Source organism: Miscanthus floridulus, chromosome 6 (assembly GCF_019320115.1).
Source record: "Miscanthus floridulus cultivar M001 chromosome 6, ASM1932011v1, whole genome shotgun sequence".
Classification (NCBI taxonomy): Eukaryota; Viridiplantae; Streptophyta; class Magnoliopsida; order Poales; family Poaceae; genus Miscanthus; species Miscanthus floridulus.
The window spans coordinates 85,004,670-85,031,752 of NC_089585.1; the positions used below are offsets into that span (position 1 = coordinate 85,004,670).

The window sequence follows — 27,083 nt, forward strand, 5'->3', positions numbered from 1 at the left end:
TATGATCGTCTGTTCATTCTAGCCGTAGCTTTCAGCCATCGCCGGGCGTAAGGCTAATAATAAAGGGTTGTGTTTGATTGGGCTGTTAAAGTTTAGCCGGCTAATTTTAGTCTTATTTAGTTACTTTCACTTAAATACTATAACTAAATGAGATTAAATGGATATTTAGCCAATTAGTCACCAAGGGGTGGTTAAATAGGACTAAAGCCCAAGTTGCCTCATCTTTTAGTCATTTTGTATCTAAACACCCTACTAAAAGAAACTAAAATGCTCTTTTAGTCCACCAAACTAAACAAGAGTGACTAAAATTTAGCAACTGGTTTAGCTGTCAAAATTTTAGTAGCTTCAATCTAAATAGGGCCTAATATAGGCATATAGCTAGCAGTGCTGCTGTCTTTGAAGTCTATCTCTCAGTTTATTTATATAGTAGTTAGTTCGTCGCTATTAATGCCCTGTTCGTTTCGCTGAAATTTGGCTTATACTAATGCTTATGTTGATTTGTTGTGAGAGAAAAAAACACTATTTCGTTCGCTGAAAATACTGTTGAAGTACTTCAACTATCGCGTAAAGTTTTTTAGTTTTTGGCATTAGTAATGTAAACTTACAACTTAGTTTTTCCTTCTCTCTCTTCTTCTTTTTCCTTCACTCAACATTTAGGCCATGTTTGGATTGGGATGCAGATTGAGAATATTGTATCCTAGTTATCCGTTATTCACACCTCATTTAATTCTGACCATTTATTTATTTATTTATCTTTCTCTATCTCACTCTATCCCAATATCCAAATGGCACCTTGGTCCATGGGTCTGCTATTATTATACTTACTCTAGCAAGCGGCCGGACAGCCGAACAAGCCCATTCGTGTTAGTTATTAAAAAAGCCCATTTGTGTTTGTAAAGAAAAAAAAAATGACCAAGCAGCTCGAGCAAACAGCACTGGTGGCCCAGCGGCGGCCTGACCCACCTGACCACCACCAGTCCACCCCACCAACATGCGCCTTGAAAGCAACCCGCACGCCTGTCGGTGATCACAGTCGGCGCAGCGGTGTTAGTGCGTCACTACTTTCCACACGCGCTCCTCCCGGTACGCATCAGTTCTCTCGTGAATCGTGATCTCGCCTGTTGCTCTGCCCTTGCCCGCGTCGGCCGCCGGGCATTTATTTTTTATTTTTAACACTTTTTAAAAACTATTTTCAAATCTGATACGATGTAATTTTGAAAATAGTTTTAAAAAATGTTTAAAATATATATAAAAAAGCGCCGGACCAGGGCCACCGCGAGCCAAGAAGCAAGGCACAAAGGACCAACACGGCCCTGCTGCCCCCCCCACTACTCGTACAACACGGCCAAGAAGCAAGCCAGCAAGCTCGGAACACCAGATGACAGACCGCTAATTACGTCGATTGGTTTATCTCTCGTAACAAACATTGTACGTAAATCACAACCGAACCTTGTACATCCCACTGCCACTGGTGGGCAATGCAGATGCGAGTTGATTTGATGTACCACTAGCCTGCAAATTTCCGTTGATAAAGACACTTTGACACCATTAATAAATCCTCCCTGCCCGCCGTGCTTTTCTACTCTTCTCCTTGGCTGGCGAGCGGCGTCCCCTTCCTACGTATAAACGGCATCCACGTCACTCCCGATCAACGGTAATCTAATCTCCCGTCCCACGTAAATCCACCCGCAAAGCAGCTCGCTGGAGCCTTTTGTTTGTTCTTTTGTTGCCTTCCTTTTCTCCGCGCTCGTCACTTGTCGCAGTTCGCCGCTGGTGCCCCGGGGCATCCATCCAGAACTCCGCACAAGGATTCGGCGTGCGAGGGGGGCACCGTGCAATGGCGCGGCGGTGCCCGTGCATACTGCTGCTAGCCGTGGCGGCGGCCGCGGCCGTGCTCATGGCCGCGGCAGCGCAGGCGCAGGAGACGTGCTCGGGGGCCGTGCCGTCGCCGCCGCGGCGCGGGGCGCGGGTGTCCGTGGCCAGCTTCGGCGGCGCGGGCGACGGGCGGACGATCAACACGGCGGCGTTCGCGCGCGCCGTCGCCAGCATCGAGAGCCGCGCCGCGCCGGGCGGGGCGGAGCTCTACGTGCCGCCCGGGGTGTGGCTCACGGGGCCCTTCAACCTCACCTCGCGCATGACGCTCTTCCTCGCGCGCGGCGCCGTCATCCGCGCCACGCAGGTCAGCCATCCAGCCTCCTGCTCTCTCATTCTCTCGCGCGCCCGCCATTGCTCTAGCGCTTCTGCCCCCGTCATGGCGTTTCGTCTTCGATCGATCTTCATACAAACAACTGTTTTTGCTAGAAGAGTGGATCCGTATTTGAGGTTTCCTCTTTTGGAGATCTCGAGATTCGATCGAATTAAGAACGACCCAAGCGATTTCCCGGAGTGGAATTAGAATGCATGGATCTAATATTGGTGATGTGCCGTCGTTCATGCTCTTCCACTAACTGAGGGACTCACTCGGGTGGAGGACAAATCTGGTCAATCGATCAATCTGTTAAAAGTCCCAATCGCCCATTTATTTTAGTGTCGAATATTTTGGAATTATGTGCCGTAAAAGGGTGTAGAGAATACAGTTACCCAGATTTTTATATGAAACATTTGCTTTACTCTCTCTTGGTGCAGGACGCATCAAGCTGGCCTCTGATCGAACCGCTGCCCTCATACGGGAGAGGACGAGAGCTGCCCGGCGGGAGATACATAAGTTTAATCCATGGCAGTGGGCTTCAGGATGTTGTCATCACAGGTTCTTGCTTTGCGGCTACTCAAATTCTCATATTAAACTGCTACATGGTTATTGTTTCCGTTATATATTCTCAAAAAACCACAAAGAAATTACTTACTCCTTTAGTGAACTCCTTTCGAAGCCAAAATTGAAACTTCAATCTTCCATCGTATGGTTTAGTTTTTTTTTAAAAAAAAATCAGGACAAAATAATCTGTTCACACTCATACAATGGCATTCCTCCGTTTAAAATAAAATCTTCAGTTAAGTCATTCATGATGATGATGATTTGCGATGGAAACCGCAATGTGTTCAGGTGAGAATGGAACTATTGATGGTCAAGGCAGCGCATGGTGGGATATGTGGAAGAAGGGCACACTGCCCTACACAAGGCCTCACCTTCTTGAGCTAATGAGCTCTTCTGATATCATCGTCTCCAATGTTGTGTTTCAGGATTCACCATTCTGGAACATTCATCCTGTTTATTGCAGGTGAGCAGCACGATTCTGTTTACCTAATTTGGACCAGAATACCAACGTGTTCCTTATTCCTTATGCATCTTTACAAAGAGGAAACCACTGGACTACTCACGAACTAAGCAGAGATGATGCACTACCATCTTTCTGCCATTTTTTGCAGTCCAGATCCTTAGGGCAGTCCCAATGAAAGAAACTAGTAGTTTCTATAACATAGGATACCGCACCAAAAAAGTACTGCTTTCCAACCCATAGTTTCTATGAGTAATAATTATTTTCTCTTTCTCTCTCCCAACTCTTATCTTCTTCCTCCAATGGGAGTGCGGCACGAGCCCCCTAGAAACGGGTGGTTTCTCCCCAATGGCGATTTCATGGTTTCTTGGTGCATTGGGTCAAGAGAAGACCTGATTTCTTCATGAGGAAACCATTTCTAGGATTTTTGCTCTCTTTCTTCATTAATTACGTTGTCATGTCAGCATTTTGCCTACGTGGCAAGTCATTTAATGATGATAGAAACCTATCATCAATACACCATTGGGACTGCCCTTAGTTCCTTTGACCACATAGTTGTTTGGATGCCATCCGCAGTAGCATTGGGTAGATAGGTACAACTTGTACCCTCATTCATTTGCACCATCATAGACTGCACAAGAACTCCAGGCTGGGTGTCCCTATCGTGTCATCATAAGAGTACAAAAACTGTTAGGAGCAACCGGTGAACCATAACCGAAGTGCAGCAATTTCCAGATAATATACCCAACAAAGCCAGCACATTGATGTAGGTTCAACTTGTTTTTTTGCGACTGTTTCTAGCAAATGCACTTGTGGTCCAAAAACTGCTTTTATTGTCGTCCCAGCTGAGAAATAAATGCTGGATAATCTTTCCTGTGTGCAGCAATGTTGTGATCAGAAATGTGACTATCCTAGCTCCACATGACTCCCCCAACACGGATGGAATCGATCCAGGTACAGAGATTTATTTCCTTGTGGTCAAGATACAGATGCACGAATGTACTCTGTTCTCGATCTTAAAGCTGGAGCTGTGGTCCAAAATTTGTAGATTCCAGCAGCAACATCTGCATTGAGGATTGCTATATTTCGACCGGTGACGATGCCATTGCCATCAAGAGTGGCTGGGATGAGTATGGAATCGCCTATGGCCGCCCCAGCTCTGACATCACCGTCCGGCGGATCACAGGCTCCTCCCCTTTTGCCGGCTTCGCGGTTGGAAGCGAGACATCGGGTGGTGTGGAGAACGTCCTTGCAGAGCACCTGAACTTCTTCACTTCAGGGTTCGGGATCCACATCAAGACCAACACCGGCAGGGGAGGCTTCATCCGAAACGTCACTGTCTCCGATGTGACTCTGGATAACGTCCGGTACGGCCTGCGGATCGTCGGCGATGTTGGCAACCACCCCGACGACCGCTACAACCGGAGCGCGCTCCCAATCGTTGACGCCCTGACGATAAAGAATGTCCATGGCCAGAACATCAGGGAGGCTGGGCTGATCAAGGGCATCGCCAACTCGGCCTTCTCCCGGATCTGCCTGTCGAACGTCAAGCTCACTGGTGGTGCCCCTGTCCGGCCGTGGAAGTGCGAGGCTGTCAGCGGTGGCGCTCTCGGCGTGCAGCCGTCCCCGTGCACAGAACTGACTTCCACGTCCGGGATGAGCTTCTGTACAAATTCACTCTGATGCCAGCTAGCTGCTACTGTGCGTATGTATCTACGAGTATGTTGTATACAGGTGTTCTAAAGTTTGGGTATCCAACCATTTATCTTCCCCAAATTTAATTTGGTTTCACTAATTAATTTGAACTTCTCTATACGATGAGAATAGTTTTTTGACTCTCATAAGACTAAACAAAAAATGTGAGTCACTAGTTTTCTTGTTTACTTGGCTTAATGTTTTATTCATAAAGTACTTGTTTCTAAACAAGCCCTGCCACATCCTCTCCTTATTACATAGCTCGAAGAGCCATTTACTTTAAAATGACACTTCTATATTTTGAATTTTCAGACCTTCTTGGTCTTTTGGTTGACAAATGATGTTCTGTTTTAAAATGTATTTCATGTTATATGTAGTGATACAAATTTGATGTCATAAATTAATGTTCTTTTATATAAATTTGATTAAATTGAATATAATTTGACTTATAAGAGCATCTCTGATAGTTCCTAAGCTAATAATTAGTAATCAATGAGTTTTCCAAGTGGCTAAAAAATGTTGGGAGCATATTTGTTGGGTTCCTTCAATAGTTTTCAAAATCTCGCTCCTAAAATATAGAAGACAATTCTACATCAAAAATTTCAAACTATTTATAAATCACCTTAATCATTTTTATACTCTCTCTCTTGTACGTTTACATTGAGAACCCTGTCCTACTTTATGTTATTCTCATATCCTTCCACCTTGGATCGATACGCACACCACAATTGGATGGTTTTTTCCAAGCGTGGAAAAATTAGTTGTTGGACAACAGTTTTTTTTAATCTTGCAAAAAAAATCTAGATTAGGAGTAGGTTTTGGAAATTCTTGGAGATGTCGTGTCAATTAGAGAAAGGGCAGGGTGTTGAATGAAAAGTCAGTGACTTATTTGAATAGTGTCACAGAGTGTTGAAGTACCGTGGGTTAATTTCAAAAAAAACCGAGGCCTTTTTGCGAAACTGTCATGTCAGCCGAGGCAGGCCGCCGTGGGCCGGCCTGTTGCTTATCTGGGCCGACTTGGGCCAAAAGGGAACCCGAGGCCTGTTTTCCTTTTTAGATGTGTTTTATTAATTTAATTAATGTACTGATTTTGTTTAATTCATAATTAAATAATACGCTGAGATAAAATTATGAAAATTTTTATGTGACCTCTCTGAGATGTGAACTATTTAGGAAAAATATTAAATGTTACTTTTCAGTACATTTTGAATGTGATAAAAATTGCTCAAATTAATTAATAAATGGGATTCCATGATTTTTCTAGGCTTAGATAATTATCTAAAAATTATGGAAATTGTTTTTCCACTTAGTGATCATGTGATGAGCATTCCCAAAAATTTGGAGCTCATTTGGAAAAAGTTGATTTATATCATAATGTTGAATGAATTAATTAATTAATTAAAACAAATAGTAAACCTTAATGACTTAGGTTTTGTTTGAATTTGGGATTGAGTGATGACCTTGGGTCATTAGCATAAAATGATCGCACTTTAAGTAAGTGTTTGAGTTTATGATCAAGTTGTGATTAAGAAATGTTAATTAGTATAATCGCTCTAACTCTAAAAAATAGATTTAATTTAGGTCGGAGGGGCATATGATTATCTTTTTTTTAGGGAACTGGGAAGATTGTCGAGGTTCTCGGTTTGTACAACATAATAATTCGCAACTGGACGCGACGTGGGCCTATAGGTTGCGGCTACGGGCTTTGCACCTGGCACATCAGGTCTCTAGTTTTCTTTTTACATTTGTTTCTACTACTTCAGAATAACCGCAAACAAGATCATTGTGGCAGTGCTCCAACATTAGGCTGACATGCAGGTTCACGTAACGCAGTGCAGGCAGAAGCTGCGAGCGTGAGGAAATTGATACAAATACAAGGCTACGAAACATTTACCATGATAACCCCAGATTAGACATTTGTTTTCGCCACATTACAAGAGAGAAACCAAGTATAGACCGTACTAAACTGGAACAGCATCGGCATTCGCCTCAAAGAAAACGGTAACAGAGAAGGATTGACATTCATCCATCAGGCCATCACCATCAACGATCTAACATTGCAAAGTTCAAATTGCTAATGACCATATGGACCCCGAGGTGCAAATGTAAACTGCTGGCGTCGCTGCTCAGGGAAGCGCGTCATCTGGGGCTCCATACCCGGAGGAAACTGCTGGGTACCATACATTGGGAACTGTGGTATTGGTTGTCCTGGACCTTGTGAAAACGGCAGGCCTCCAAAACCTGGAGCTTGCATCATCTGAGGACCCGGAGGTAGCTGCTGCCCACCGAGGGCAGGGTAAGGCATTGTTTGTGGCCCAGGTGCGTTTGGAAGTGGATGGCTTCCGTTGCCGAGATACTGCATGAATTGGGCTGAACCTGGAGGTAGCTGATAGTTTACATGACTTGACATCTGTTGACTTCCTTGGCCTGAAGGCTGCACCATTTGAGCTTGAGCTGAGCCCTGAGCAAACTGCAGGGCACCATAGCCTGGGAACTGTGGAGCAACACCAGGTGGGGCTTGTAGGATGGCCTGGCTAGGGTACTGTGCAGGTCCACCCGAGGAAACAACAGGTGCTTGCAGGAGTGGCTCACTGGAAGGATTAGAAGGTACAGCGACTGATGGATCTCCTGGTGGCATTACTGAGTTGGTGGCTGCAGAAGGTACACTACCCTGTGCTGGTGGAATGACAGCACCAACGTTTGGTATCGGCTGAGGGCCAAGAATGGAAGGTTGATCACTGCTTGGAGTGACACTCCCCTTGGTATAATCTCTACCTCGCTCATTGTTAACCTGAAAAGAGATCATGCAATCAATAAATGAGATTTTCAAATCATCAACAGATTCAACATTATTTCATTTAGCTTTGCAGTTTGTAAGACAAAGATTGGCTCTTCAATGATTAGATTGATTAGAGGAGTTGCAGGGTACACACATATATAGGCAAGGATTCCTAGACTTGGTTTAGAGAAATAATACCAATCAAGGATATCCTAGCCTATCTCTAACTTTTTTTTTGGAGAATACGCAGGAGAGCTGCGTATCATTCCATTAAGGAGAGCTGCATACGCCGATCTCTAATCATACTACCAAATATACAATAGACGCCAGGCCTGTAGCCATCGGCCCAAAGGGCCCAACCAAGTGAGCCTAAAATCTGTCTAACACAGTTCATTCAAAATATTTTCTAGCACGATAAAACACCACAGACTACAGCAAATTTGATCATATGGAGGAACTGCTAGAAATTACCTTAACGTTAAGCTCAGTATGGCGTGAAAATGTGAGGTGCAGTTTGCAGTAGCCACCTTCATAGATGCTGTGTCCTTCTAGTGCTTCTTTTGCTGCAACCGCAGTTTGAATGTCTACCAAAAAAGCATACAGAGAGACATGAGTGATGAGTCACATGACATGCATGGACAGTTAAATTTTGTGTCCTAACAAGTTGGTTTTTACCTGGATACTGGATCAATGCTTGGAAGCCATTCTTCTCGAAAATAGCAATCTTCTGTACAAATCCAAAAGCTGAAAAGACCTGACAATTTACAGATAAAAAGTTGGTGAAAACTGCATGTATTAACCACCATCATTGTTTACTTTAACAGGTTACCTCATGAAGCACATCTATTGTAACAACATATTGCATGTTCTCAACAGATGCAAGCAGTATATTGCTCTCTGCTTCCTGCTTTTTCCCATCCTGGTCATAACAGTGTGGATACAATAACTATATTAGCAATTTAGCATAAGCACAAAATCAAAGCATACATGCTCAAAAGTAAGAAGTCCTACCACTCCAGAGCCATCTTTAGCAGAGTCCAGAAAAGGAAGGTAAGGATTAGTGAAGTCCCTAAAGGAAACAGCGAAGGATAATTAAGAGTCATACGATCCTTGAATATTACAAACCACCCAAATTGATAAGGTAAATATCTGACAGATAAAAATACTTTTCCCCACAAAATGAAATAATTCAATGGGTAAAACTTGAAGAATCCATCCATCAAACAGGATGTACAATAAAAAAGCCTCATCTCGACAACTGAGTAAACCTTACCTACTCCTGTGGCTCTGATACTTGACGTTGAGAACACTGTGTGCTGAATAGGTTATTCTCAAAGTGCAGGCCCCATTCAGTTCTGGCAGCAAATAGCTGCAACACAAGACAAATAATTATACATTTGTGTTGCAAAAGAGTACAGCAGAAAATTAATAATCAAAAGCAATACCTAGGAATGCATCTACCATCCAGTGCAGCTTTTGCAGATGTTGCAGTTTCAGCATCAGAAAACTGAATTAATGCCTACAGGCAAGATTAAAAAAAAAAAACTTAGATAAAAGCATCTGAGCCTGGGCAAAGAATAAAAAATAGAGAAATCATGATAGTGCTATCAACAAAATAGTGAAATACATTGCTGCTACGGATGACGGATGAGACATGTGATAGAATGAGTAAAGTAAAACCATCACCTGATAACCAGATGCTTTCTCAAAGGTAGCTATCTTATGAACAAATCCAAAAGCAGAAAATACCTGTGCAAACATACATCAGCTGTTAATACCACAGGTGAAACAGTATAGTAAAACCAAGTGCATGCATTAATGTAACTGGAACGTGAAATTATCTTAAATTGGGAGTGGCAGCCAAAGGCTTGCTGATCTCAATGCCAAGCACAACTAATATTTATATAAACATACAGAAAAGCTTACAACTAAAAGAAAGATTTCATCAGTAATAATCAATAACAATGATTCGAGGGTACTACCACACAACTGTATATGTTCTTTTCAACCTGCTAGTGAGGATAATGCAGATGAATTTATCATCACTCCTGGATAAAATTGTGACATCAAGTTGTTACTAAAGTACAGCATCAATGCATTTCAAGGCTTTGTAAGGATTGTCTAGAGAAAGAGATCAGAAAGGAGCAAAGCTAAAAAGCATTCATTCATGCGCCAGTGACAAAGAAGATTAAATCTAGCACATCAAGTTTCTACCCATGGAATTCCAAAGTGTAGCTACAATATTCACAGTGGAAAGTGAGTGAACTCATTAAACTGTTCACCCATATGAACCAATAATCCACATGTTCCAATTTTGAAGCTCGCCTTAACAGCGTATTAAAAATGTGTCAACCAAATGGCACTATGGAGCATAAAGACAAGATAGTTCTTGTAAAGAACACAAAAGATTGCAAAAAAAACTAATCTAATCATCATACAGAAGATTGTAATTGTAAAGTAATTCTTCTAATCAACATACAGAATATTGCATATAACTCAAGTTGGCATCTTGCAGATCTGTAATAAGAGAGCTAAAATCCCACTTGCAAGATGGTATTAAACCTGTTTCGTTAAACAAATCACTGCAACTAGACATGACAAAAAGAACGGCATATTTGTGCCAATCAAGTTCATTATATTAACCTTAGTGAAAACAAGAATATTCATTCCCTATTATTGATGCATTATATTTATGTTTCTTTTCTCTTCTTTTCCCTGGCTGATGGCTCATGTTGGGTTTCAATTATAGCCTACCACAACTTGTTTGGGACTAAAAGGCTTTGTTATTGAAAACAAGAATATGTGGCACTGACTACTTCTAATCTAAATTATCTAATTTGTAAAAAAACCCACAAAAAACAGAATCTTCATGATGTTCCTTATCATTTTCAAGGGATGATTTTCTACTCAAGTAGTACGAGCAGTGTCTATATAACTTGGATACATCATAAGAAAGATTAAAAAAGCATCATATCGGCCGGAAAAAAAGGAATTCCAGCAATCCAGGGAAGAGCACTTGATAATAATCGTACAAATATGCCAGCAACCAATCTTAAACGACCTCCATTGAGAAAAATGCATACGCCAATCTTAGGCACTAACTAGAACACAACTTAAAACAACAAGAAACTAAAACGGACATCGATGAAGGTAGATGTGACCAATCCAAAGAGGGATACTTGGATGAAAGGGTATGGGAGGGGACGGGTAGAGAGAAGAGGGACAGGGGGAGGGGAGGGGAGGGTATGGGAGGGGAAGGGAGGAGTAGGGCAGCGATGAGTAAGGGAGAGGAAACAAACACACACATGTGTTCCAGATGCTGCCTGCCATGATACTCCGTGACAACGGCTTGCTAATCCATTCAGATCATGCAAAACAATGTGCTAGAAGTTACTAAGACAGTCCTGGCACATCAAAGTATTCCTGCAGATAAAATCAGTTGGCCTAAATAACATAAATCTCGATGCAACTGTTAACATCCTTACCACGTGTAGAACATCAATGCTGACAGAATCTGGCGCCACACCCTCCATTCCCACAAGCAAAACGTTGCCTGAACCTTCCCCAGTTGTCTTGTTGTTGATAATCTCCTGTCTATTGGAGTACTGAAGGTACACATTTTTCCCTCTTACCTGTGCTGGCTCTGCTGACGATGCGTAATATGATATCATGGCAATTGCTTGATTTTGGTCAGCCTGCAAAACAATAAAAGGAATTAAAAGAACATGCAGTCACCTCACATTGCTCAGGAGCATTGATATTTACACATCATGGGCCATTCAAATACCACTGTTGTTTCAGCAAACACTAAAGTATGGCCCCCCCCCCCCCCCCCCCCCCACACACACACAAAATAAAATCAAAGACAAATTACATTTTTCAGTCATCTCACTTGTCTTAACCAAAAAAAGGAAGTCTTAATGGGGTTACAATCGTTCATTTTCACTTTCACCACATATCATAGAACCTAGGCGATAAGAAAGAGAGGAGGTACAACCATTACTAATTGCAGAGTCAGATCGAATTGGTCAATTCCAGTTCCAATGACAAACCTCTATTTAACGAGCACATCCAACTCGTCGATTTAAATAAACAGCAACATGAGCCAGAGAGCATAGTTTCTCCCCCAAAACTATCTGGATAGCTAATGTATACATTACAACCACTTTGCCACAATTCAGTACTAATGGTCCCACCCATATCGTAACGCCCCCGCGTCGTCCTCATGGGCGGCACGGGCGGCCATCGACGCCACCAGCCACTCCAGCCCCTCACACCCCTATTCCCCACCTCGCCGTCACCGGAGCTGCTCACCGGAGTGCTGCGCGGCAGCTAGGAAGGCGGCGGCGGGGCGTTCCACCCCGGTTTCAAAGACGTGCGGGTGAATCGGGCGTCTGCGGCAGCGTACGATGGGGAGGAAGCTGTGCCGCGGGACAAGACCACCATGGCCGCGTCTCAGGTGGATGCTAGCGCCTGGATCTGGTCGGACTTGGACCTGGTGATGGTGTAGGCCCTTGGGCGGCCGGCCACGGCAACTTGGCTACGGCCGTGCCTCCCCCCGGTAGCATCTACAGGAGGAGCCGGGCAGCCGGCCGCCACCTCACGGCGGCGCGGTGGGCCGCTGAAAGCTCTAGTTTGGTTTTGACGAATTGATGAAACTCTAAGTGCTAACCTAGTTTATCAAAGTGATCATGAGATAGGTAGCACTACTCCAAGTGGTGAAGCAAATGAAGAACATGACAAGATGATGGTGTTGCCATGGTGATGATCAAGTGCTTGGCCTTGGAAAAGAAGTAAAAGAAAAACAGAAGACTCAAGGCAAAGGTATAAGTAGTAGGAGCCTTTTCGTTTCGGTGATCAAGACACTTAGCGAGTGTGATCATATTTAGGTTCGATAGCCGTACTATTAAGAGGAGTGAAACTCGTATCGAAATGCGGTTATCAAAGTGCCACTAGATGCTCTAACTCATTGCATATGCATTTAGGATCTAGTGAAGTGCTAACACCCTTAAAAATATTTGTGAAAATATGCTAACACATGCGCACAAGGTGATACACTTGGTGGTTGGCACATTTGAACAAGGGTGAAGAACATAGAATTGAAAAGAAATTAGTCGCGCTGGTCACAGAGTGACCGGACGCGTCCGATATGTGGCTCGGTACTGAATCCGGTGTGAATCAGCAAAGTCGATGTTCAGTATAACAGTTGATCGGATGCTGGGAACGTCCGGTCCAGAGTGACCAGACGCGTCCGGTCGGCCCAAAGCGGCTCTGGAAGCTCTCTGGACTCAGCGTCCGGTCCGGAGTGACCGAACGCGCCCGATCGGCCCTGGGAACTCTCTGGACTCGACCGGACGTTGCGGCTCAGCGTCCGGTCATTTCTTAACAGCGCATCCAATCGCAAGTGAGTGATGGCAGCAATGGCTACATCAGTTTGAATTGGACACGTGGCGGTCAGGTAGCGACCGGACACGACACGTGGCGGTCAGGTAGCGACCGGACGTGTTCGGTCGCCATACCGGACGTGTCCGGTATACACGACCAGTGCATCCGGTGCACACAGACCTGCGTGTCCAGTCGACGCACAGTCAGCCCAATAATTGAGCTAACGACTCTATTATTTGGGGGTGTCTATAAATAACGTTTGGCCGGCTTTAGCTCACTCTCTTGGCCATTTGCATTGACATAGCAACCTTGTGAGCTTAGCCAAAGCCCTCTCACTCATCTCCATCATTGATTCATCATCTTTGTGAGATTGGGAGTGAATCCAAGTGCGTTGCTTGAGTGTTTGCATCTAGAGGCACTTGATGTTCGTGTTTCGCTGCGGGATTCGCTTGTTACTCTTGGTGGTTACTGCCACCTGGACGGCTTAGAGCAGCGAGGATCGTCGAGCGGAGGTTGGTGATTGTCTCCGGCTCCGATCGTGGTGATTGTGAGGGGTTCTTGACCTTTCCCCGGTGGAGTGCCAAAAGGTACTCTAGTAAATTGCTCGTGGCTTGTGTGATCCTCACCTTGTGTTGGTTGTGCGGCACCCTATTGAGAGTTTAGCGTGTGATGCCAATTAGCGCGTGAACCTCCAAGTGAGTGAATCGCCACAACGAGGACTAGCTTGCCGGCAAGCAAGTGAACCTCGATAAAAAATTATTGTGTCATCATTTGATTCCGAGGTGATTGGTCTTCATTGGTATTCATTCTTGTGATTGATTAGTTTATTTTTCGACACGGCGGTATAACTATCTTGCTCTCTCTCTTTATATTACCGCAAACTAGTTGTCAAGCTCTTTAGTGTAGCTAGTTGTGAGAGCTTGTTAGTTTGGTTAGTGTAGCTCTTTAGTTAGCAATTGAGAGCACACTAACTCAGTGTAGTGACATGGCCTTTGTGTGGATAGAAACTATATGAACTAGAATTGTGGTAGGTGGCTTGCAATTTTAGTAGGCTAGCGTAACACTTGCTTTGCCTCATAATTGTCTAACCGGTTTGTTAAATGTTGTTGTAGAAATTTTTAATAGGCTATTCACCCCCTCTAGCCATTAGGACCTTTCAGCCGCGCGCTTGCGGCGAGGATGGTTGCTTGGCGGGCGGCGCGGCAAGCCACGCGAGGGTGGTGCTGCGGGCGCTGGGGGACGCGGCGGCTTCGGCCGATGCCTGTGCTAGCGCATGGGCGGCGACTGCGGCGTCAGCGACGGCGGGTTGGCTTCACCGGTGGGGGCGACGGCTGACACAGCAAGTGCATGAGGGCCTTGGCCACGGCCGCGCACGGGGTTGAGGTGCCATGGCGAAAGCTATGTCCAGTGGACCGATGGTGGCGACGTCTTTGGGCACCGTATTCTTCCTTGGAAGCGCCCATCGATCGGCCCTCTCCTCTTTGTGTGGCGTGCTCTTCCTGCGTGTAAAATCTTGACCTTCTGGTCAGGCGACGGTGGCGCTGGTGGTGTCGCGTTCATCCTTGGAGGCATCGTTTTGGAAGCCCGTGCTTGTCAGTCTGTGACGGTCGCCTCCATCGTGGCGAGAAAAGTGGAGGCCTAGCTGAGGATTCAAGTTTCCGGTGTCATATGCGGCGGAAGCTGGTCGGGAGGAGGATTTGGCACGGCGAATCAAGGGTTTCGCATCTGTCTGGCAGTTGTTGTGACCATGAAGATGGCGAGGATGCCGGCGTGGAAGGCGCCCACGGAGTTGGCGAGGAGGCCGACGTGGGAGGTGGTGGCCAGCAGACTAGCGTTGTTGAGCTGACCTGCGTGGAGGCTTCTGACCGGCAGCTGGAGGGCGTGTGCAACACTTGTACCTCGATGAGACAGCTAGGTTACTGGAAGTTGCGGTGCGCGAGCATGGATCTCGGTGGGCGGGGTCGGCTTGGTGTGCGCCTAAGGCAGCTCCTTTGGCAGTCGGTTTGGCAGTTTGCAGCGGCCTGCGGCGGGTAGCCCTGCTTTGCAGTGGCTATTCCGGTGTGGGACAACGTCTTGAGAGACGGCGCAAGCGGAGCTGATTGTGGAGGGGCTACACGGCTTGCAGCGGGCTATTCGGTGTGGGACATCAGTCGGCAACGATGGCGCAAGCAATGACGAGTGTGATTTCATCTTGATGGCTGTCTTTTGGGGGATGGTGGTGCAGTGTAGTCACCAGTTCATGGTGGTTGGGTGGCGGTGAAGCGTGTGTATTTGTTGAGTTGTGGTTCGAGTCGATGCCCCAATCCGACCGGCCAAAGTTGTTTTTTTCTTCTTTGAGTTGGGTTTTTTTCGGTGCGTGTTGATGTCCCAATCCAACCGACCGAAGTTCTTTCTATTTATTTTTGTTCAGTTTGGGTTTCATCTGCTTTTTAATATAATCGACAGCTCTCCTGCTCGATTCGTTTAAAAAAAAAGTACTAATGGTCCTAAAAAGATGGAGAGGTGAACTATTTAAATATGACCAAGTCCGATCTATACTTAGGTTCTGCCATCTCTGTGTCCACCAAATATAAATGTCCATGCAGCCCGAGGCACGGCGGTCCGACACGAAGCACGCAATTTTGGCCCGGACCAAGCACGGCACGGCCCAATGGTCAGCGGGCCCGGGCTGGCTCGGCCCGAGGGAGCAGGCCATGCCTGGGCCGCTGCTTAGGCCCGTGGGCTGGCACGGCATGGCCCGGCCTTTGACGGTCAGCCCGGCCTCCCCCCTCCCCCTCCTCACTCCTCCTCCCCTCCCCAAGGCCCAGCGCCCCACCTCCCCCCTCATATATAAGCGCACGTTGCGGCGGCTCTCCCTCACACCCCGAACCCTAGCTCATTTCATTTCATCCCGCCGCGTAGCTCTCGTCTCGCCTCGCTCTCGCGGTCTCGCCCTCGCAGTCTCGGCTCCGTCCTCCCCGACTCCGGTGAGGTGACCTCGACAATCCGCCTGCCGCCGACGAGCAGCTCCCTACTCCTCCTACCTGATCCCCTCTTTGCTCCCTCTCCGCCTCTCCCTTCTCACTATCCCTATCTCACCTCTAGATCTCGGTGATTATGTGAGTTCGTGTCCCTGTCTGCCCCTCCTCCGCCGCTCGCCGTCCTTCTAACTGGTGTGTCGTCTTCTCTGGGTGGCCCTCGTCTTCTCCGGCATCGGACTCCGGTTGCGCAGGTACAACCCTAACCCTAATCTTCTTCCATTGATGAATGATGATTGATCTATTATGATATATTGTTTTCCTCCTCATGTCTTTACACAGGTCGGTAGCCGATGCATCGTCCTCTAGCTATGGCATAGAGCGACCAAGGCGGCCCCGCGCACCGTTGCCTGAAACTATGGAAATGTTGGCCTGCATAAAGGATTGAGAGTTGGGAGAAAACAGATTACAACATGTTGACAACCAAGAGCTGGAGGACTCCTTCAAGAATCTATACCTCGATGAAGATGCAGATGGGACTGCTAGTACTGCTGGTTCATCTAGGGCTGGGGCTGGTTCATTTGGGGCTGGTAATTAATCTGTTATCTCCATTTTGTATCTGTCATCTGTGACTGTGACTATGTGACTTGGGACCTTTGAACAATGATGGAAGACTTATTAAGAGCTATGCTGCACTCTTTTTTCCTTTCTAGGATTTCTCACAAGGGTGAGTTTTACCTAGAAAGATTTTTAATGAGGCAGCATTGCACAAACAACTCAGTTATTTTAATTCTCTTGTCTCCTTTGGTGGCTTTTGTTAGAAACTTAGAATTGAGAATCTGTGACTGTGATCAGTTTATTACTTGTGATTTTGTGAATGTGAAATACTGAAATATGAATGAATTGTGAAATGTGATTGAGAAAATGGAGAAGTGTTGGATGAGAGAAGCAATTTGAGGTGTTTTAATGGCACCGGGCTGTGAGCTGGCACGACCCGTGGATTTGGCCGTGCTTACTAGGCCGGCACGGCCCGGATTTTGGCCCGTAGGGCCGTGCTTGGGCCGATGGCCAGGCACGATACCTGGAGGGGCACGGCGTGCCGTGCCGGCCCATCACCTGCGGGCTGTGCTTGGCCCGGGCCCGGCCCGGGCCGTTGGCCAACTATACCACCAGACATACAAGAGGCTGAAAACGAGTCAGGACTGGCTAACATAAGCAGGGGGAAAGCTGGTGGTACTCACGAATTCGATGAATGCTTGATTGCGGTTGGCGCCAACGCCGCACTTGGTGTTGACGACCTTGCCGAAGGGGGTACCCAGCTCGACCAGCTCCTCGGGAGTGCTAGTCCCATGGCAGATTCCGCAGGTGGAGCACCTTCGACGGCGGCTGCGTGTACCGGAACTGCGGCTGCCCACCAGAAGCCATTCCTCCCGAATCTTATCCTCCAAACCTACCGCGTCATCAGTGGTAAGTAAACCACATCAAGGAAGCTTTTTGCAATAAAAATAGAACGCTCTCGTAACCATGGATCCGCGGGTCCTCACCTTGCGGGTGGCGACCGGCGGCGGCGAAGCGAGTGGCCGGAGCGAACGAAGACGGGTTGGAATCGGGAACGTATCGCTGTATCGGGTGCGGTCAATCAGTCCAGTCTAATGGCTGAAGCCGCCTAGGGTTTCGTACCGAACCCTGAATAGGCCCGTTGATAGGTTATAATGGGCTTCGGCCATGCAGCCGACTCGGAATCCTACAGCCCAAAGCTCCAAACCACCGAGAAGCCAGAAGGCCAGCCCAGTTTGGACAACTCATCACATCACGATCCACTCTTCCCTTGTGGGCTCGTGGCCTCGTCCTTCGTCGCCACCGCCGGAGAAATGCCGCCGAGGAGGCGAGATCGCCGGAGACCCGACGACCCGTCGCCGCCGTCCTCCGATGCAAGAGCGCCACCCTCCGCCTCAGGCTTGCGTCTCACCCTCCTCGTTCCCCTCCTCCTGGTCCTCGTCCTCGCCGCCCTTGGCTTCTCCGGCCTCCTCTCCCGGTCCCCTCCCCACACCCAGACGCTACAGACTACCGCCCACTCCGTCTACGAGCGCGGTCTCGTCAAGCGCGACGTCTCCGCACGAGAGATCCTCGCTGTAAGCACCTCGCGGTCGTATTGCTCGATCCAATCGGTTATCGTTATAGCTAAACTCCTTGCTAGAGTGGCCACTGACGCGGTGCTTCCCCCATCCCCCCGCTGCTGGACCGCGTGATGCTGGCGTGCTGTATGCAGGAGCACACAAGGGTTTCCGAGAACCGGTCGCAGCGCAACTTCGCGAACCCCGTCCTCGCCTATGTGACCCCCTGGTGCGTCACTTCTGCAATTCCTTGCATGCTTATAGTATCTACCTTCGTTCGTGAACTGCTCTACTGTTGCACTATCACAATACCAAACCGCTATAGTTCTGTAGGAGGCACATGAATAGGTCAGCCACGTTCCTTGTATAACTCATCTTAATAGTGTTTTGTTTCTGGCTTATATGTAGAGTGAACCTACTGTTTATAGCAGTAGAAGTAGAACCGGGTTTCTAATGATTTTCAGCTCAAACTGGTTTACTGGGGATTGGGTTTCATGGTCTATTAACAAGTTCTGTTTAAAACTGGTCTGGCAATGGATCCCATGGATTGATAATTGGCTTTTACATTGTTTCTTTTTGTTGGTCATAGATGCCAATTTGCCTGAAAATGGATCCCATGGCAGCTAATGACATAACATTCAAATGCAAGACCGATGATGATGAAAATCAGATTTGCGAAATCCGTCCTCGCACCAACAGGATTTCATAAATCTGATTTTCATCATCGCCGCCTCATCGTCTTGCATTTGAATGTCATGCCATAAGCTGTCATGCTTGTTGCATTAATGTGGGAGCTCATGATGCAGGAACTCCAAAGGATATGACATGGCAAAGTTGTTCAGCAAAAAGCTTACTCATGTATCACCAGTGTGGTACGATTTGAAGAGGTATGTTGATTCCCTATAGCAAAGTAGTTTCCAATTATCTTGCTTCATCAAGCTGTTTTTCTAATGCATAATTTCTTCAGTGATAGGAACAGGCTAGTTCTGGAAGGAGAACACAATTTTGATGCCAAATGGGTCTCTGAACTTCAAAGCAATGGGTCTCTGGTAACCATCTACTTGTCTTCCTCCTGTTTTCCTTTACATAGGCTATATTACGCGTCGTGTTGAACTGTTGGTCAAGTTGTCATTGTCTAATCTATGATGTGATTTGATCTCTAAATTTATTCTCCAGGGCTCCAGGCTGTATTTGTGTTTGTGTCATATCCCAGAAAAGTTGGATTTTGTCCCCAATAGCATGAAAAATATAAAATAAAAACAAAAAAAGTGGTACTTCAATCAGATTAGCTTAACTGCGGGTAAAAATGATAGGTTAGCGATGTTTTGTACTTTTATTTGTTGTCCGCATAGTACATACAGTATGGGAGAATGAATGTTTTCCACAGTTGAGTTTTGGCTTTCATTCTTGTTTTCCAGGTAGTACCGAGAATTGTCTTGGAAGCATTTCCTGCTGTTTTACTATTGGAAAAGAAGCAAAAAGAAAAAGCTATTGACCTAATAGTGAGTGAATGCAGGTAAAATCCTGTACCATCTCATTTCCAGATAAACATATGCTTTATGATGGCCTGACTTCTGGCTGTCAGTTAATAGGGATAAGGGCTATGATGGTATTGTGCTCGAATCCTGGTCTAGATGGGCTATTTATGGTGTGCTGGATGATCAAGAGCTACGTTACATGGTACTTCAGTTATCATTCTGCAGCAACATTGTTTCTAACAAATGAACTTACATGGTCATGTCTGAACTACCAGTACCAGATATGGCAGCTTGTGCACCCATGGAGTCTTGTCATATACCACCCTCTGTCCCAAATTATAGGTCGTTTTGGCTTTTCTAGGTACATAGCTTTTGCTATGCACCTAGATCTACGATATGTCTAGATACATAGCAAAAGCTATGTACCTAGAAAAGACAAAATGACCTATAAATTGGAACGGAGGGAGTATAAGATTTGCATGCTTTTCATCATCATATTACCTTTCTGAATTAGCAGTTGATTGCACCAATAGGCTCTCCAAACTATAGAGAAGGCTAACAAAGCACATGCTTTGTGAACCATATACCACTAAGAAGAACACTTGTCAGGCTGTTCTTGTATTCTCGAATCCATGCCAAACAATTCTGTAACTCCAAACTGAAAGTGGAAAATTTAAAATATATCACCTTTGTTTACATATCCATGACAGATCTGAACAGACATCATACTTTTTATTAGTACAAGATTGTATCTGGCATGTTTAGAAAGAACGATTAAAATGGCAAAAACATAACCCTGGTTGAAGATCTTTGAGCAAGCAAATCAATTTTGGCTAACCAATCACACAGATGATCATGTTTTTTGCATGTTAATGATACTGCCATTGCAAATGTTGTAGAACAGTACATTGACTGTTGAGGAAAAATGACGGTTAAAATAATTGACAAAGATTTTTCAGAGGCTCAGAGCATTGAAACATCATCAGTTGTTTATATCACTGGCGGTTATTCTTCATGATCATTTTGTGGTTTTCGACAGGCACTTCAGTTTCTTAAGCAGCTGGGGGAGGCTTTGCATTCGGTCATTTCCAAATCAAGTAGCCGCCATTTGGAATTAATTTATGTTATCCCTGCTCCGAGAATGCAAAAGCTCAATAATCAGGACTTTGGACCAGAAGATCTCATGCATCTGGCTGACACTTTAGATGGTTTTTCTCTTATGACATACGACTTCTCAGGACCTCAAAATCCTGGTCCCAGTGCACCTCTGAAGTGGGTACATGATTCTTTAGCAGCACTTCTTTCAGCCAAAGGTTCCTCTCATAGCAATTCACATTCAAAGATGATATTCCTTGGGATCAATTTTTATGGGAACGATTTTCTACTGTCTAGAGGTACATATAACTCATCTTCTCTCCTCTTTTCTTTTGACATGATCAAATAAGCTTCTGTATAGCTGCGGGCAACAAAAGTTCACTCCTGTTTCTTCTGTATGCTGTTCGGATTTTCACTAAACTTACAGATAACATGTACTTGATGTAGTTTAACATGATCATGTTGATGTTCCATGGGGAGGATGTGGTAAATTTCCCAAGTGTGATCTGAAATTATACCTTCTTGGAGTTTATATTTGACCTACACTAGAGAAGTTAGGTTTCTTATGAACACTGATTTTATGCTTCTCTGAAAAAAAAAACTTAATTTCATTATTCCTGAAGCAGTATTACAAAATGTGGGAGTAGTGAATACAAATCGAAAGATCAATCTGTTCTGAAGTTTGTGCCTTTTACATTTTGGGAAATTTTCAAAAACCATCAACAAGTCATAGGGTTGGTCAATAGAACCCAGTTCCTGTGGCCACCAGGTTGGATGAACTCCACCTCCTAGTGGGCGTACCCAGTGCAGAGAGCTCCCGCTCTGTGCGGGGTCTGGGGAAGGGTGTCAGTGGCAAGCCTTACCCTCGCCTGTGCAATGCGAGGAGACCGCGACTCGAACCCGGGACCTTCCGGTCACAGGCGGTAAGACTCTACCGCTTGCACCAGGCCCGCCCTCCACCTCCTAGTGACTGAGAAGTATTTGCTTCCCACCAGGTCATGCGCCCTGGACATCCTGTCCATCCAAAACATTGATTGGCCTGCTCGGTAAAGATGGCTGCAGCTGCTCCAGCCTCCCCTAACAGCTACAGTAGGTGACAGGTAATGTAGTATGCAGCAACAGCCTAAAAAGCGGCAGCCATCTCTACTAATCAGCTCGACCGGAGGGTAATGGAGCCATCATCATTCTGATCCACCCGCACCTTCTCTGTCCTGATCTCTCGACCCTGCGTGTGCGTCTCCCCCGCCTCTTCCTCCGCCTCCCTCCCAGATCCCATCCCCCTGCCTACTTCCACTGCCTCTCCCGGCTCCGGCGGTGCCAGCGCCGCAGGAACTGCCGCCCTCCACCTCGGCCAGCACTAACCACTCCAAGCATGACGCCCCTGCCTCCATACATGCCCAATTGCCATCCACCACTGCTGCGGTGGGCGGTGCCCCACCTCGCCATCCCGCGCACCACTTGCGACCACCACGAAGCGGGCAACTTCCCCAGCCATCCCTCTATATCTGGAGGCCACCAAGATCTGAAAAACCCAAACCCCAACCCCCCTAATCCACTGGAGTTAATGGAGATGCAAGACATGAAGAAGAAGCCCAGTGCTGTGGCGCGACTCAGCTTGATTCCACGTCGGATGCTCACATGTAAAGTGTTCTTTGAACGCGCTAGCGTGTCTAGTCAGTCACGCCAAAGAACACGCTAGCGTGTCTAGTCAGTCACGCCAATGCATGTGGCGTGACTGTAGTGACGAGTCGCACCATGGCGTTTGGCGCGACTAAAAGGGCTAGTTTCTGAAAAAAATAGTTTATGACGTGCTTTTTTTAAAACATTAGTTTTCTTGGGATAAAATAAAATAATAATTCCGGAGAAGAGGGCTTGACAGAGGAGGTACACATTCTGACCCCAAAAATTCTGTCAATGGATGCATAGCACCGTTAAACTTCCCTCCGTCAGAAAGAACAAATCTTGACGGTACAGGTTAATGGCCTGGATGTCCAGGGTGCTAGCCATCCTGAGCACCATATAAATACCCCACGCTCCTAAAATTTATAGCATTACACATACTTGTGGACAACTTTCGCTGGTTGTTGACTGGTTAAAAATTTGTTTCTGGTGCTGAAGACGGTAGAGCCACACGTCGGGCAACCTGGTCCACAGCTCCCTTGGCCCAATTTTTTTTCTTAGCAATCGTATATTTTGGCCCTTGTGAACTGAAGGCTGGAGGCAATCCTTTATGTATAGCACTTCCATATTTTTGTTTTGTTAGCAATAGTATCTCTTTGCCTTGGTAATGGATGAGGTTACTTCCCGATTAAAATTGGACTTCATCAAGGGTCAACCTTAAGCCCGTATCTCTTTGCCTGGGTAATGGATGAGGTTACCAGGAACATACAAGAGGATATCCCTTGGTGTATGTTGTTCACTGATGATGTAGTGTTAGGGGACGAAAGCTAGGCGGGAGTAAATAAGAAACTAGAGTTACGGCGGCAGACCCTTGAGTCTAAAGGTTTTAGATTGAGCAGAACTAAAACCGAATACATGAGATACGACTTGGCGGAGTTGTACAGGAGGAGGGAGATGTGAGTTTGGAAGGTCAAGTAGTGCCTAAGAAGAATACCTTTCGGTATCTGGGATCGATGCTACAGAGGGATGGAGATATTGATGCGGACGTTAGCCATAGAATCAAAGCAGGGTGACAAGAGGGTACCACAAAAGCTAAAAGGGACGATTAGACCGGCTATGTTGTGTGGAGCAGAATGTTGGCCTACAAAAATTCGACATGTTCAACAACTGAGTGTTACAGAAATGCGTATGTTGTGATGAATTTGCGGTCACATAAGAATGGACCGAGTTCGGAACGATGATATACGTGATCGCCTAGAGGTAGCACCAATTGAAGAAAAGCTTGTCCAACATCGGTTGAGATGGTTTGACCATGTCCAAAGGAGACCTCCAGAGACACCAGTGCATTGTGGAGTCCTAAGCCAAGCTAATAATATGAGGAGAGGTAAAGGAAGATCGAAATTGAAATGGGGGGAGGCAATAAAAAGATATTTGAAAGCTTAGGATATACCTAGAGATCTATGTTTGAATAGGAGTACTTGAAAAGCAACTATTGAAGTGCCTGATCCGTAACTCTAACCTATACCAACTTGCTTGGGACTGAAAGGCTATGTTGTTGTTGTTGTTGTTGTTAGCAATAGTATATTTTTTTCTCCATAGCCTTCCGTATTTGTGTAATGCCATACTTGGTGCTTCCATCAAATTATATTACGACTTATCTAGCACTTGTGTACATGTTTATTCATATTAGCAAAATCCATCCCCCCCACCCACCCACACACACACACATTTTCCCACTGACTGAAGAACCTCCAATGTCTTATTGATGTTTGCACATAGGCAGTGGTGGTGGTGCTATCACTGGAAGAGATTTTGTTCATTTACTTGAGAAGTACACGCCATCTTTGCAGTGGGATGAGCAAAGTTTGGAGCATTTTTTCATCTATTCGGATGAAGGCACGAAACATGCTGTATTTTATCCAACACTGATGTCACTTTCTGTACGTTTGGATGAAGCGCGGAATTGGGGAACAGGCCTTTCCATTTGGGAGATTGGACAAGGTTTAGACTACTTTTTTGATGTTTTATAGGAATGTCTCAATATGCCTTTGGTTTGGAGCTGTGTCTATTAAACTAGCGTGTGAAGTATGGTCTTTTGGTACTGTCTGCACCGTGGGCATTGTTCTTTTCAGCATTGGTACTATCTGCTGGTAACAGCTCACATCCACCACGAGAAACTGCTTTACTGAAGGTTTGTGCCGGCTGGGTACACACAAGTGTTGTAAGAGGCAACTGTATTCATCTTTTGTTATGGCGTACTATACTGTTATACATCTTCCAAAACACGATTGATATTTTCTTGTGTTTTATACATTTTCTTACTGTGCTTTTTGCAAAATTGGCATCATGTCATAACAAGATGTACACAAACTGAAAACCAGCAACTCTTCTAACTCACTTGATAATGCCAAATCCACAGCACTCCTTGTGCAAACTAAGGGCATCTCCAAGGATTGAGCTAGCAAACTAGCTCATATTTTGCTACATCATTTAAAGAATAGTACATAAGACAAGCTCTCCGATAATTTAACTATAAACATCTTATGATGGGTCCCATATCATTTCTTTCCTCTCATCTACACCTACTGTGGGCTCCAACAATAGCCTTGTAGTCTGATCGAGCCTGGCTGGGAAATAAGAGAGAGCTCTTCAGCTGAGGTGAATCTGTATGAGCTAGTTGAACTATCACTGTTGGAGCTGCCATAACAATACTGTTTGGCTTTCTTCAATTTTGCTAGTTTAAGATTATTTATCGGCACATACTTGCATATATTCTCGATATAAATCCAAGGCCTCGATTTCATCTTTTCTGGTGTTTTTTGGACCAGAACATCTCTACCTCTTCTGCTGTCCTTCCTGGGATTCTTCCTGCTATAATCTCCCACCTACATAATGCCATTGTATGAGCAATACAATCAGGGGAATGGAAGACATTATTTTGTCTGATTTTAGTAAACACATATATAGTGTACCTGTTCCCCAAAAGCCTGTGCATTCTGAAAACAAGATCTTCCTCTTCTTCCGTGAAGTCAACAAAATGCTGTGCAGTGCTATTAGCTTCTGCAGTAAGTGTGAAATGATATAGTTGATAATGAGAGTAAGAAAAAAATAGTAGCAAAGCATATAGAAATATATTATGGTCACCAATCCTCTGTTCACCGATGGAATTTGCAGCTTTCTTAGGAATAACTTCCCCCTATTTTTCGTATGCTGGAACTGGAAGGGGCTAAATCTGGATACTGCATCTCATTAGGTTGGTCTGATGGTAAATAATTTGGCGTCCTGTTTGTCCTCTCAGTTTTTCTCAGTTATATGGGCACTGTGCACCATCTATTTTAGTTTTCATGTGCATGGAAATAAAGCATGAAGGTTTAGAATATGTTGGTGCAAGGTCTCTTAAAATAACGAAACCATATAAGCTATTATCTTGGACACAATGGTATCAACTAAAAGGCTACAAGTTCAGACTTCAGAAGAGGCAGTGAACAAAGGTAAAGCAAAACAAAGCAAAGCAAGAACATGGTGAACCTTTTGCTTCACGGCGATCATTGTCTCTGGATTTCTTGTCCTGGCTGCCACTGCTGCTATCCATTAGAAGTTGTCACCTGGAATGTTAAGGCTGCACAAGATAGAGTTATGAGCAAACCTCAGGTTTTTAAAGAGAGGGAATTGGTGGTTGCCTGTCAGAGCTAGCTGTACCGATTACGACTAGTGCCAATATCCCATAGGCTGATGTTTCTCCCCTATCGGTATCATTGGGCCAAGAAGATTGTGCCATCCAGTGTCCTTTTTCCTTAGAGTTGGTGCCATGTAGTGTCTTTGATGATGCGTTTACAGTTAACAACCTGGCTCAGAATGGGATAAGACAGCCAACTCAATTGAGCTTCTTCAATGCAGTGACATCGAGCTTCACTGTTTCTGTTTCTACTTAACAGTAGGAGTACATTAGATAGAAGACCCTGTTTATAATCTTCCATCTCAATTTCTCTTCTTATGCCCCCAATTTCTGTTCTTTCTTCATATATTAAGCAAAGAAGTATAAAATATTCAATGTTTTGCATTTTTTTGCTTTAAATAAAGGCGTATAAAATGTTACATGGAAATTAAAATATATTCACGCCAGGCAGGTCCCCTGACCTTGCATTTGAAGATTAAAATACTTCGGTAACTTCCCTTATTTGCCTGCAGCAGGTTTACCGATGGGTATTTCCACAAATAGTATTGGTCATGTGGTATCTTCTGCAGGTTCGCCAGGATCAGTATTACAATGGGTTCACATATGCGCTGGGCTCCATTCGGTTTGTGCAAAACACCTAAATTAGGTATGCCTAGGAAAGTTTGATCGTATCGTATGCTGGCTCCTTTTTAGTTGGTATATACATGTAGATATGGTACAGCATCATTCCTTGGCTATCCGCCCAATATGGCACAATTTCCGTCTCCCATCTCCCTACCTCCAAATCAGAGCATCTGAAAAAACCTAGCGCTAATCTTAAATCTAATACATCATGAAAAAACCTAGCGGCGAAGGTCGTCTTATGCTTTGCTTTTAATGGGGCCGCATCGAAAAGTCCAGAGAACGAAGGTACATGAACATGAGCACCGATCACGTGTGCAGCACGTGGTTGACCTCGACCTCCGTCCACTCACTAGCTTAGGCTCAACGCTGTGTAGCTTCCCCAATTGGCCATTACATGTACAACCAATGTACCTTCGTTCTCTGGACTTTTCAATGCGGTCCCACGAGC

The 27,083-nt window shown here is 45.4% G+C and overlaps 3 protein-coding genes and 1 pseudogene across 5 annotated transcripts; 2 read left to right on the plus strand and 2 right to left on the minus strand.

Annotated features, from left to right (window-relative positions):
• Positions 1–1,611: 1,611 nt before the first annotated feature.
• Positions 1,612–5,233, plus strand: LOC136458514 (probable polygalacturonase). Its single transcript, XM_066458456.1, has 5 exons — positions 1,612–2,179; positions 2,626–2,746; positions 3,041–3,215; positions 4,096–4,166; positions 4,261–5,233. The coding sequence occupies exons 1-5, from the start codon at positions 1,838–1,840 to the stop codon at positions 4,893–4,895; spliced, it is 1,344 nt and encodes a 447-aa protein (XP_066314553.1). The 5' UTR covers positions 1,612–1,837; the 3' UTR covers positions 4,896–5,233.
• A 1,457-nt stretch (positions 5,234–6,690) lies between these two features.
• LOC136456240 (polypyrimidine tract-binding protein homolog 1-like) lies at positions 6,691–17,453 on the minus strand (annotated as a pseudogene).
• A 129-nt stretch (positions 17,454–17,582) lies between these two features.
• Positions 17,583–24,629, plus strand: LOC136456241 (uncharacterized). Of its 3 annotated transcripts, none has more exons than XM_066456035.1 (8): positions 17,583–18,160; positions 18,298–18,371; positions 18,949–19,029; positions 19,110–19,191; positions 19,561–19,658; positions 19,735–19,822; positions 20,660–21,014; positions 24,119–24,629. In XM_066456035.1, exons 1-8 carry the CDS (start codon positions 17,741–17,743, stop codon positions 24,262–24,264), a joined length of 1,344 nt encoding a protein of 447 aa, XP_066312132.1. In that variant the 5' UTR covers positions 17,583–17,740; the 3' UTR covers positions 24,265–24,629. The 3 variants fall into 3 exon arrangements, with proteins under 3 accessions (XP_066312132.1, XP_066312133.1, XP_066312131.1); XM_066456036.1 differs by having other exon boundaries at positions 24,186–24,322; XM_066456034.1 differs by having other exon boundaries at positions 17,586–18,160; positions 24,115–24,629.
• A 151-nt stretch (positions 24,630–24,780) lies between these two features.
• LOC136456243 (MYB-like transcription factor ETC3) lies at positions 24,781–26,020 on the minus strand. Its single transcript, XM_066456037.1, has 3 exons — positions 25,864–26,020; positions 25,308–25,395; positions 24,781–25,220 (listed from the first exon to the last, which is right to left on the minus strand). The coding sequence occupies exons 1-3, from the start codon at positions 25,925–25,927 to the stop codon at positions 25,136–25,138; spliced, it is 237 nt and encodes a 78-aa protein (XP_066312134.1). The 5' UTR covers positions 25,928–26,020; the 3' UTR covers positions 24,781–25,135.
• Between the last annotated feature and the right edge of the window lie 1,063 nt (positions 26,021–27,083).